The sequence below is a fragment of the Eptesicus fuscus genome, chromosome 12 (genome assembly GCF_027574615.1).
Source record: "Eptesicus fuscus isolate TK198812 chromosome 12, DD_ASM_mEF_20220401, whole genome shotgun sequence".
In the NCBI taxonomy this organism is placed as follows: Eukaryota; Metazoa; Chordata; class Mammalia; order Chiroptera; family Vespertilionidae; genus Eptesicus; species Eptesicus fuscus.
Genome location: NC_072484.1, coordinates 32,073,104 through 32,085,680, shown reverse-complemented (window position 1 = coordinate 32,085,680; position 12,577 = coordinate 32,073,104). Strand labels below are relative to the sequence as shown.

Below are 12,577 nucleotides of genomic sequence, written 5' to 3'. Positions count from 1 at the left end.
GAGACTTCTTTCAGACTGGCTTCCTCGTGGATCTGGGACCCCTGCTGGCCCAAATCTGAAGAAACAGCAGGAGACAGGGTGGTGAGTGGAAGCACCGTAACTGGGAGGCAGTCGACCTGGGTTCAAATCCTGGATTCCTCAAATGGTCACCTGGGCAAAACGTTAACTCTTCTGAACTTTAGTTTTCAAATCAGCTCAAAGGGGGAAAACTCTTTCTGGTGATTGTGAGACAGAGAGGAGACTATACCTGTGAAATACTTCTCACCAAACCTAGCAGAGTCAGCTCTCTTTAGCTGGTTACTGTGGTCGGGGAGGGATCTCCTCTGAGGGTTCCAGCTTTTAGTGATGGTTTTCTTCTCATGTACGCTCTCTCAGCTACAATGCAGGCCTTGTAATTTCTTGAAATTACAATCTTCCCTCACTCTGGTAATTATCTTCAGTACCAGCTGTCCGAGTGATTTTTCTGGGTAAAAAAACCAACATCTGCCCTGGCTGGTGTGGCTCAGTTGGTTGAGTATCGTCCTGTGCACCCAAAGGTCACTGGTTAGATTCCTGGTCAGGGCACATACCCAGGTTGCAGGTTTGATTCCCTCCCATGATGAGTTGGTGTCTGCCTCACCTGCCTCAAAATCTCCCCTTCGGCCACCAACATTCACAGCTGCAGCTGTTTACTGACCATTGTCCTGATCTTCCTCGATGGAAGTCTGCTTTCCATTCTCCGTTCTTCTCCCTGCCAGGAGGCCCTTGAGCCGCTCACTTCCCCTGACTAAGTCTCAGTTTTTTCATGTGGGAGTTGAAGGTTTATGCTTTCTGCTTCTGAGGATTGTTCTGAAGATAATAATGATAAATATGTGGATGACAATAATAAATACAATGAAAAACAACAATAATAACAGTTAATAATTATTCACCACCAACTATGTGTCAGGGACTAAGCAATGTACATAAGTTACCCCAGCAGGTACAGTTATGATCTGTATTTCCTCAGAGGAGGCTCAATTTACCTCACTCAAGGTCAACAGCTACCAAGTGCCAACACTCAAATCCAATCTGTTTGATACCAAAACCTATTCTCCAATTCTAGTATTTTAGGGTTCTAGAATTCTTTGTCTCCTCTCAAAGTATCTTATGTTCTACCTGAGGCCCAGCCCTTACCCAGCTTTCTCAGAAGCTCAGCGGAAGGGGCACAATTCCCATTTTCTCTACACTCTAGGAGGACTGGGGTTGTCTCCCTGTTAGAACACTTCTCATAGCCTAACTAAGTGCCTGTTATTTATTCGGCCTACAAATACGTATTAAGGTGTGTCAGAGATTTCTAGCTGTTCTTCAGCAGCTGTCTTCCCCTTCTTAGTGAGGTAACCCCTGAATTTAACGAGCCGGCTGCCCAGAATAAAGAAAAGATTTCCCGCCTACCTTGCAGCTAGGTGTGGCCAACTGCGTGAGCCAGGCCAATGGCCTGGAGTGGAAGTGATGGATGTGTGGCGATTCCCAGTGGGGCCCTGGGGGGAAAGGTGTGCACTCTGTTCTCCCCCTGACGGCTGTCCTCCTCCTTTGTCCTCCCCTGATGGCTGCCATGGGGACTTGATGGAGGGAATGGAGCAGCCCTCCTGGCTCATCCCGGGGAGCTGCCTGTGAGGCTGGCAGAGCATCCAGCCAGAAGGGATCTCGCTCCTGCTGAAGGGTGACGCTGCTACGCTGCTACACGTAACTGCTTGCCCAGGCTTTTACATGAGAAAGAAGCCAGTGTCTGCCTTTTGGAATCATTGTTTGGGGAAAAAATATTGGTTAAAACAGTTGAATTAATATCTCAATTATACTCTAGTTACACTTACTAATACCAGCTGATGTGACGGGCACTGGCGTCCCAAGGCAAATTTCTGACATTCTGATGGGAGAGACGGACTAAACATGTCAAAACAAAACAAAACAAAACAAAAACAGGTAAGTCTTTGAAGGTCTCGAAACAAGCTACTGTGCTACAGAGCGGCTGCAGGTGGGAGTGCCAGGAACGCCTCTCCAAGGAGGCGGCCGGGAGGAGACAGAACGCTGAGCACAAGCCAGCCCCGGGCGGTGCGGTCCGCAGGGCGACGCTGCAGGAAGAACAAACTCCCCGACCTGGGCGCGAGCCGAGCCACGCCAAGGTTCAGAAAGGATACACGTGTGTATCTTTTTGTTAGGAAGCAGAGACTGTGTCGACGATAAAGTAATTAACCAATTTGAAAAGGAAGCTGAGAATGTTTTTGTTCTTTAAAGTAGGTGTTTCTTGATATGCATTTACATACTAATTAAATAATCCCCTTGTGGGTCTCACCAAGCCCGTTTCCTTGCAGGAGGGGAAGCCACTGGGGCGGGGGCGCTGGCCAGTCCCCCACGCGCTCATCCTGTGCTTTGCTGCCACATCTGCTACACACTGTCCTTTGGCCTGGCTGACCTCATATAAATCTCCTCCTGCCACACTCCGCTGCCCACGGCACTGCCGATCAAAACGAGGCTCATCCCGGAGGCAGAGAACTCTTTCCATCCCCGGCAACCCAGCCGCCTCCTTCTCCTGTGACCTGCCAGTCATGAAGGCTCTATTCCTGCTGGTCATTCTCCTGGCCATCCAGCCAGGGGTATCAGGTAGCGTGGGTCTCTCTCAGGAATCCGGGTCGTGAGCTTCTCTGCTTCCCCTTCCTCCTCGCTGCGGGCAGCATCTGCCGCTTTTCCTCATTTCATGCGGCTTTGGGAGGCCTTCCCATAACCATCTCATGTCTACACCTCTCCCCCGTGCTTTGTAGCCAAGGTGGTGGGAAGGTACATGTTTGGAGCATCTGGCACTTACGGGCAGGATCGTGTGCGGGTGGGATCTTGGGAGCGGGCTCAGGAGTGAAGGGTTGGGTGTAGGTCAAGCATGTCGAACTCAAAGGCTAACACCGGCCAAATAAACGAGGCATGGGGTCGGCGGGCCGTGAGTTTGACATGCGTGGTGTAGGTTGAGGACTTTTGGAGGACTTGGGAGATTAGATTGAAGGCTGGGGTGAGTTGTGATGGGGGAGAAAGACCTTAGGGTTGGAGTGAGAGTGGGAAGATTCAGATGAGCCAGAGGTGAGGAGCTGGGCTTTGCTGATGTTTGGGGTGGGCTGGAGAGGGGAGGGGATTTGGGGTGTATGGGGCTGGTGTTGGGGGTTAGACGGGGTGGGGGGGGGTTAGGCTGAAACTGGGAGTTGGTACTGGATGACGCAGGAAGTTCATCAGAGGTTCAGCGTGGTGAGGGACTACTGCTCAGAACTGAGGCTGGTGACTTGATTAGATTTGGGTTTGGCCTGCAGTTGGGGACCAAGGGGCATTGAGCTGGGTGAGGCTGAGAGTTCTAATTAAGATTGGGCTGGATTTTGAGTTTGAAATGGGTGAATATGGGGTCAAGGAGAATTGCAGATTGGGTTGTAGCTGGAGCTGGGGCTTGTTGGGCTTAAGTTAGATAGGGCTAGACTATTGATGAAGAGCCAGATCTATTGAAATGTAAGTGGGTCCCCTTCATCCCCTAATATTATAGGTTTGGTTTTTGTGTGTGTGTGTGTCCTTTTTCCATCACCCCCAAGCTCCATGAGTGCCATTGGCAGCAAATGATCCCAAAATTAGGAGTAGGAGGTTGGGGGATAGGCAGAGAGAAGGGTGGGATGTCTAAAAAAGGCTTTAAAAAACCCTCGGCATTCCCAGTTTTGGAACAATTGTCCCAGTTCTGTCCCCTTTTAAGGTCTCTTCCCTCCTTTCCTGGGGCTGGCTCCAGCATTACTGACTCAACCCTCTCCCTCCCTCCCCCCTGTCCTTCTATGCTTCCGATTGTCTCTCCTCTTGAGGGATACTAACATGGTTGTTCCTAGAGCGAGTGGCAGACTGTTGGATGAATGGAAAATGCCGGCTGATGTGTAAAGATGGTGAAGAGCATGTCCTACGCTGCTCAAATCGTAAGCGGTGCTGTATCCTTAGTCGTTACTTAACAATGGAACCAGTAACAATTGATGGACTATTCCCCTGGACCACTCTTATGCCGACCGCCAAACCAAAAAAACCTAAGTCCAGACCTGTACACGGAATTGGAAGATAAATGGAAATTGTGGGTCGAAATGACTTTGCTTTAAGTTTGTTAGTTTTCACATTCCATTAAAACTCACAAATCTGTTTCTTGTGCCTGTCAATCATGAGAAATGATGCTCCAGATGGACTGAGGGTGAGGAGATGGCAAGGGAGGGATCAATAGGTAGCAGAGAGACACCACTGAGGCTGGGCCACAGCGATGGAGTGATGATTACAGTTTTGAAGATGGTCCCTCATCTTCCAGCTTCGGGAAGGGGTATCGGGTCAGGAAGGGACTGAGCAGCACATGTGGAAAACTGAGATTTAAAGACACAGCAGATACATAGAGCGTGGGAGAATCCTTGGTCTGGGAGAGTTGGTCCATTCTGGGGGTGAATGGACTGGGGGTGAACAGGGACTGAATAGAGCCAAATTCTTGGATTTCTGGGTAAGTTGACTGAGATGCCTTTGGATGCCCAAGGATCCGAAAGTTTCTAAGTACTAAAAAATGGTAAAGTTCACGAATTTACTAATTTATAAATGCATCTGTTATTCATTGTTTACATTCTCTCATGGATTCAGTTATTCATTCGTTCACTTCAGCTCTGCCACTTGCTACTGTCAGGCTCTCTGCACCGCTCTGAATGCCGGCTTCCCTGCCTGTAACATTGGAATGATGGATGCTATCTCAGGGTGGGGTAAGAATGAAATGAGAAAATGTAAAGCACAGGGCCCTGTACATAGGACATTGTCAGTAAATGCTAGTTGCTGCTGCTGTTCACTGATTTGAGGCATTTAAGGAATGAATATGTGCTGTGTGTCTTCCAATGAGGGACATAAAAGCCTGTTTCATTTGAACTAAGAGAAGGCTCACCCACGGGGAACATTCAAGAATTGTGACTGGGAATAGAGAAGATTCTAGAGGTGTCTTCCAGGCATTGTTATCCTAAACCCCGTTCTTTAGGCTTCATTTATCTAACAAGAGAACAAGCAGCGCGGTGTTCTGAGCAGTGAGCTCAGAGAACGGAGTGTTCTGTAAAGCATGGTGCATGACAGAGAGACAGACGAGTTCACTCTGATCCATGGAGATAATTTCCTCCCAATTCAATATTTCCACCCTCAGACTCTGGAGAGACAGGACTCCCCCCCCCCCCCTTCTCTAATCCTGATCTTACTCTACGCTTCCTCTGGCTAAGTCCCTTCCCATGGGCTGAGAGGTTAATGGGGGGCAAGAGAGATATATCTGCCTAGGAACTGTGGACTCCCCGTGCCCCTACCCCGCTCTCTAGACTGTGATTTGAGTAGGTGGGACCTGCCATTTCCTGCCCAAAGAACCCCCGTGCCTGCTTTCAGGGACTGTATGGGCCTTTCCTAGGTCCACCCCTGGAGAGTGGGGCTCACTGTGGATCCTTAGGCAGGAGGAGTGCCAGGGTCTGTGGCAGATCTTGGATGTTCAGGCTTGGGTGTCCATGTCTGTGTATGCGAGAATCCTTACAGTGTGAGGCAGAGCTGGGGGTGGACAAGGAGAGAAGTGGGATGGATGGGGAGAGAGGAGGGATAGACGAGGAGAAAGGAAGGATGGATGAGGAGAGAGCTGGGATGGACGAGGAGAGAGGAGGGATGGACGGGGAGAGAGGTGGGATGGATGAGGAGAGAGGTGGGATGGATGAGGAGAGAGAAGGGATAGACGGGGAGAGAGGCTGGATGGACGAGGAGAGAGGTGGGATGGATGGGGAGAGAGGAGGGATAGACGAGGAGAAAGGAAGGATGGATGAGGAGAGAGCTGGGATGGATGGGGAGAGAGGAGGGATGGATGGGGAGAGAGATGGGATGGACGAGGAGAGAGGAGGAATGGATGAGGAGAGAGGTGGGATGGATTGGAAGAGAGGTGGGATGGACGAGGAGAGAGGAGGGATGGATGGGGAGAGAGGAGGGATGGATGGGGAGAGAGGTGGGATGGATGGGGAGAGAGGTGGGATGGATGAGGAGAGAGGAGGGATAGACGGGGAGAGAGGCTGGATGGACAAGGAGAGAAGCGGGCCATGGGCCGAGCCAGCTCCTTCATGCTTCCATGTTCCTGCATGGAACTCTGAAGAATCCAAGGACTGTAAATTCAGATCTGACCTTTCAGGTGATCACGAAGGGATATTTCATAAAGGGCAATAGGATATATTATATTTATTCTGTTTGTTAACTTGATTCATAACTGTTAAATATTCAGACATACTAGTATGATTTATGAGCCTCCATTCGTATTTGCCCCAGGACCCACCAGTGTTATGGTTATGTACTGGGGAATCCTTGGACTCTCCTCAGACCACCTCCCACACTGGGAAATCTATGTGTTTTGAGAGCAAACAAACTGATGAGTAAGAACCAACTTGAGCAAGGCCCGTGATCTGCTCTGCAGCCTTCCTAACACTGCCAACCAGAGCCACACACCTGAGGCAGTGGCCCTCTGATCCCGCCACCCAGAAAAGATCCCTCCCTGATTCATGCCCGGTGCATTAGCCAGGGTAGCTGGGACCTGCAATTTCCTACCCAAAGAACCCCCATGCCTGCTCCCAGGAACTGTGTGGACCTTTCCTGAGATCCACCCCTGGAGGGTGGGGCTCACTGTGTGTGCATCCTTAGGCAGGAGTGTCACAAAAGATGAAGACAGAACAGGGATTCAAAGTGACTTCTGATTGGCTTCACAAAGTGTCACTGTTAAGAAGGTATGGTTCATATCACGTTATTGTGTAATTACTTCAGGCACTGCCTCCTTCCCACCAATCCCCGAACATACACATACCAGACATCTTATTTATGTCTACATGCCTGAGGTCAAGCCCCGTGCTCAGCACAGATGCCACTTAGTGAGTGTTTCCTGAGTGAATGAATAGATGAACGACGAATGCATATCTGAAACCGTAAGTGGATTGAGAGGTGGATACAAATGGCTAATGCACCGGGCATGAATCAAGGAGGGATCTTTTCTGGGTGGCGGGATCAGAGGGCCACTGCCTCAGGTGTGTGGCTCTGGTTGGCAGTGTTAGGAAGGCTGCAGAGCAGCTCACAGGCCTTGCGCAAGTTGGTTCTTACTCATCAGTTTGCTCTCAAAACACATAGATTTCCCAGTGTGGGAGGTGGTCTGAGGAGAGTCCAAGGATTCCCCAACTGAGGCCTGGTGTTAACCTCTCCTCTCGCAGCCATTCATGCCTCCACCAAATCAACTCATACGAGGTCTTGCCTATTCACTCAGCCAACACATTTATTATGAAACTCCTCCAGGCTTTACATGGGGCAGGCACTCAGACAGACAACTCTTGGGAGTGATGGAATGATGGGATGAGAAAAGGGGTTGGAACTCATTGATGAAACACAATAAGTTTTCAGAAGATACTTAACTGTGTGTCTGAATCTCTGAACTTAGGGTCTGGACTTGTGAAATTTTGAAAATGACCTCTGATTATTCCTTTGGTCACATCCCCCAATTCCCCTGCCAGATTTTCTTCATTTCCAAGAGCCCTCAAACTGAGAATTTTTGATCTAGGCAACTTTCTCCTGCTTTCCCATTTCACAGATGGGGAAACTGAGGCCCAAGGAGGAAAAGTGACCTATGTTCATAAATAGGTCAAAGACAATGCTGGGATTAATAAGCAGGTCTGCTCTGACTTCTGGTGAGGGGCCGAGGTAACATTGACAATGATATTAAGTCGATGTGGGTGATACAGTGAGTGGTGACACAGAGCAAATTGGGGTCGACAGGATTGCCAGAAGCCAATTCCAGCATGTCAGCAGGGATGAATCATCTGGGAATGGCTAAAAGGGCATTTCCCCAAACCTGAAAAGGATGAATAAATTGATTGCTTGCTGCCAGACAGCTGAGGGCATCTTAATCTACGTGTTATTGCCTCCTCTTGGCCAAACACCTGAACAGCCAGAGGTAACTCCCGCATTCTGACAAGGGACTCTGTAGACGAAACCCTACCCTTTGATGTGTATATCTCCACCTTGCCTTAGGACAATTTGTGTTAATAAAAAGCAAGGGGTCCTGAGACAAGGAGAACTTAGTTCCTTTAGCTAAGTTTTCTCTGGCCCCCAAAATGCCTTTCAAAATTATGTTTTATCTCTGGACTCTTATTTAATTTATGCACAGTGCCTTCTCCAGATTGCTGAACCCTTCTAGATGCCAGATCAAGACCACTGGCATTACAGGAGGGCAGGTATTAGGAGCTGCAAAGCTCCTGACAAAAGCTGGGGTTAGGCTGGGCACCTTTGAAACCTCTTTCTTCGGGTACCATGGCCTTTCTCCAGGGGGAAGGTTTGAAACAGGTTTGTCTGTCTGCTCTGCCACCTCAAGTGTGCACTTCTGTTCACTCTTCTCTTGGATGCAAATCTCACACTGTCCTTTCCATGGAAGATGGGAAAGGACCTCATGTCTGGGGATGTGACAGAAAGGGTGTGGCTTTTACTCTAATAATGCTTCCTTATAGGCTAGTCTGAGGAGTGTGAAGGTGGGTAGAAACATGGGCAGTGAGTAGCAAACCCCTTTGGGGAGGGAGGTTGACCTGACAGTTATAAAAGTATTGTGAGCACAAAGCAGGGTAGACTGGCACCTGCCCTGGACCTTTCCTTGGCCTTATACATGGGGCTGCTGAGGTAGCTGAACCTCAATCCAGCCTCTGTTCTGTGCACCAGGACCCATAATCTAAGTTGCATTTGATACTTAGATGAAGAATTCATCTTTGAGTCTTTTTTTTTGCGGGGGGGCGGGGGGAGGGGAGCGGTTAATCCTCACCTGGGGATATTTTCCCATTGATTTTTAGGGAGAGTGGAAGAGAGAGGGAAAGACAGAGAGAAACATCGATGTGAGAGAAATATTGATTGGTTGCCTCCTGCACAAGCCCTCCCTGGGGAGGATGTATGTCCCCTTGACCGGAATTGAAACTGGGTTCTTTTAATCTGCAGGCCAACACTATCCACTGAGCCAAACCAGCTAGGGCTCATCTTTGATTCTTGTCCGAGGTCCATAGGACATGAGAATAGCTAAAACAAATTCGAAAAAGAAGAAACAAGTTGGAGGAATCATGATAACAGATTTCAAGACTTATGTAGTTAAAGTAATCAAGATACTGATATTGGTGGAGAGATAGACAGAGAGATCAATAGAACAGAATAGAAAACCCAGAAATAGCCCCACACAAGTACCACCTACTGATAGTTTACAAGTGGGCAAAGCAATTCAATGGAAGAAAGATATCCTTTTCAACAGATGTTGCCGGAGCAATTGGAATTCGGAGGCAAACAACAACAACAACAAAACTAAACGCACACACACAAAAACAAAATACACAAACACCCTAATCTAAACCTCTAAACTTATACAAAAATTTAAATCAAAATGGGTCACAGATTTAAATTTAAATGCAAAAGTATAAAACTTCTATAAGAAAACATGGGGAAAAAACTTTCAGATGTAGATGAAAAGCACAATCTATAAAAAGAAAAAGAATCAATGAATTGGACTTGGTCAGAAGTTAAAACTTTTACTCTGGGAGAGGCCCTGTGAAAAAGATAGATGAAAAGACAAATTACAGATGGGGAGAAATATTGACAAACCACATATTTGACAAAGGACTTGTATCTAGATGAAATAGGCAACTCCCACAACTCAACAGTAAAAACCAAACAGTCCAATGAGAAGGAAGTCTTGAAAAAGATATTTAATTGAAGAGGATATACCGATGGCAGGCAAAGAAGCACGTGAAAAGATGTTCCACATCATTAGCAATTAGAGAAACACAAATTAAGGCCACAATGAGATTCCATTACATACTTATTAGAATAGCTGAGATTGAAAATAGTGGCAACAGTAAATGTTGGCAAGGATGCAGAGAAACTGGATCTTTTATACATTGCTGGTGAGAATGTTAAATGATACAACCACTATGGAAAATAGATTGGCAAAAAGTTTCTTAAAAAACACAAAAATATACTCACCACACTACCCACCAAATGTACTCTTGGGCATTTATTTCAGAGAAATAAAAATGTAGTTTAAAAAATGTGTAGATGAATGTTCATAACAGCTTTATTTAATTTTGAAGAGATTCCTTTTTAAAAAAATACTTTTTTTTAAGACTGGTGTTAGGTTCACAGCAAAATTGAGAAGAGGGCACAGAGATTTCTCCTATACTCTCTGCTCCTACTCAGACACAGCCTCTCCTGTTATCAACATACTAGAGGTCCAGTGCACGAATTTGTGCACAGATGGGGTCTGGTCGGCCTGGCCCCAATTGGTGCAGATTGGGGCTGGGCCTGTCGGGAGGAGGAGATGGCGGGAAGTTGGCCAGCCGGCCTGTCCCTGATCGGGCCTATCAGGGCCGGGTCGGCTGAGGGAAGGGACTGTGGGCAATTGGCTGGCGGGCCTTGCCCCTGATTGGGGTTGGGGGTGCTGATTGGGGGTGGGGCTGGCTATAGGGAGGAGCTGTGGGTGGTGGGCCAGTTGGACCTGCCTTTGAATGAGGTGGGGGGTGCCGACCAGGGGGCCCAGCGGCCTGGGGGAGGGGCCATGGGTGGTTGACCAGCCAGCCCTGCCCCTGATCAGGGTGGGGGGGACAATCTGGAGTGGGGCCAGGCAGGGGGAGGGACTGCAGGAGGTTGGCCGGCCAGCCCCAACCCCTATTGGGATGGGGGGTGTAATCAGGGGTGGGGCCATCCGGGGGGAGGGTCTGCGGGCCTATCATGGGGGGGTCAGCTGGTACGGGGCAGGGCTGGCTGGGGGGAAGGCAGAGGGTGTGTGTGTAGGGAGCATTTGGCTGGCCAACCCTACCCTTGATTGGAGTGGGAGAGTCCTATCAGGGGCAGGCTGGCCTGGGGGAGGGGCCATGGGAGGTTGGCCAGCAGGCCCCACCCCCTGATCAGGCTGGTTTGCTGGCCACAGTAGGTGTTATAGCGAGTGGTCATTCTGCTTGTTATGGTGTTAGGGTCGCTGGCTTTTTATATATATAGATCCCACCAGAGTGTACATTTGTTACGATTGATGGACTTACATCAACACATCATAACCACCCAAAGCCCATAGTTTACATTATGGCTCACTTCTGGTGTGGTACATTCTATGGATTCGGACAAATGTATAATGACACGAATCCATCATTATAATATCATAGAGAGTATTTTCACTGCCACCCAAATCCTCCGTGCTCTACCTATTTATCTCTACCCCATCCCAACCCATGACAACTACTCTTTTTATTGTCTCCATAGTTTTGCCTTTTCTAGAATATCATGTAGTTGAAATCATACATTATGTAGCCTTCTCAGATTGATTTCTTTCACTTAGAAATATGCATTTAAGCTTCTTTATGCCTGTTCATGATTTGATAGCTCATTTCTTTTTAGTGCTCAATAATATTCCATTATCTGGAAGTACTGGAGTTTATTTATTCACCCACTGAAGGGCATCCTGGTTGCTTCCAAATTTGGGAGGTAATGAGTAAAACTACTATAAACTCCTGTGTGCAGATGTTTGCATGGACATTAGCTTTCAAGTCCTTTGGGTAAATACCAAGAAATACAATTGCTAGTTGGTATGGTAAGAGTATGTTTAGTTTTCCAAGAAACCACCAAACTATCTCCCAAAGTGCCTGTACCATTCTTCATTCCCCCAGCAAAGTGTGAGAGTTCCTGGGGCTCCACATTCTTGCCAGAATTCCGTGTTTTCAGTGTTTCAGGTTTGGTCCTTCTAATAATGCTATCTCACTATTGTTAGCCCTTCGGGTTTTTACTATTCTCCCTGGCTCACTATATCTATGTTACTGCTAAGTGGAAATTAACTATTTGTTTTTGTTTGTTGTTGTTTTTTTTTTTGGTCAGGTAGACAACATACCCTCCGATGCATGGGTAACACGGGAGTCTGTAGAACATCTTGCAGAAAGGCTGAACATCCCTACCTCTATTGTAGAAATTATAAAACATGCTGCCTCCAATCCTACATGAAGATAAACGTTATTAGCAAAGAGGACAAACGTGAACAGAACAAAGTGACCCGCTGGCCAAAAGTATCCTGAGCGCTGGTGATCATCATCCTCAACCTGCTGTTAATACCCTCATTAAAAGTCATGCACCTGATAGCCTAGTCTTTCATCTATTGCAAATCACGGTGAGATTGGGTTTTGCATGTCAAGATTATCTGCCCCCTACTGGATCCAGTCCTGTGAGAGAGAAGACTAAAAAACCAGTGACAAGAAATGGAAACATCTAGATAAGTCAGTGAAGATAGGGAGAGAATGTACTAGAATTCATTGAGGGAAGGTTGAGGGTTTAGGCAGAACTATGAGCTGATCCGTGCTATGTAGGTTTCAGAGGGAGACCAGAACTAGTGAGATACAGCCATAGGACAGTGGGTGAAGGTCTTGTAGACAAATCTGTCTTAGCCCATGGGAGGACTTCCTAACCAGCTGTTGACATGTAGAATAAGTTGGCAAGGTTTCAAGTTAGGTAATTATCCGGGAGGGAACTGGAACATTGAATGCTG

At 47.7% G+C, this 12,577-nt stretch overlaps 1 protein-coding gene across 1 annotated transcript; it reads left to right on the top strand.

The window, feature by feature from the left end:
* Positions 1 to 2,476: 2,476 nt before the first annotated feature.
* On the top strand, positions 2,477 to 12,171 carry LOC103285589 (beta-defensin 119). The gene is made up of 2 exons (XM_008140977.3): positions 2,477 to 2,619; positions 11,917 to 12,171. Exons 1-2 carry the CDS (start codon positions 2,565 to 2,567, stop codon positions 12,108 to 12,110), a joined length of 249 nt encoding a protein of 82 aa, XP_008139199.1. The 5' UTR covers positions 2,477 to 2,564; the 3' UTR covers positions 12,111 to 12,171.
* Positions 12,172 to 12,577: the final 406 nt, after the last annotated feature.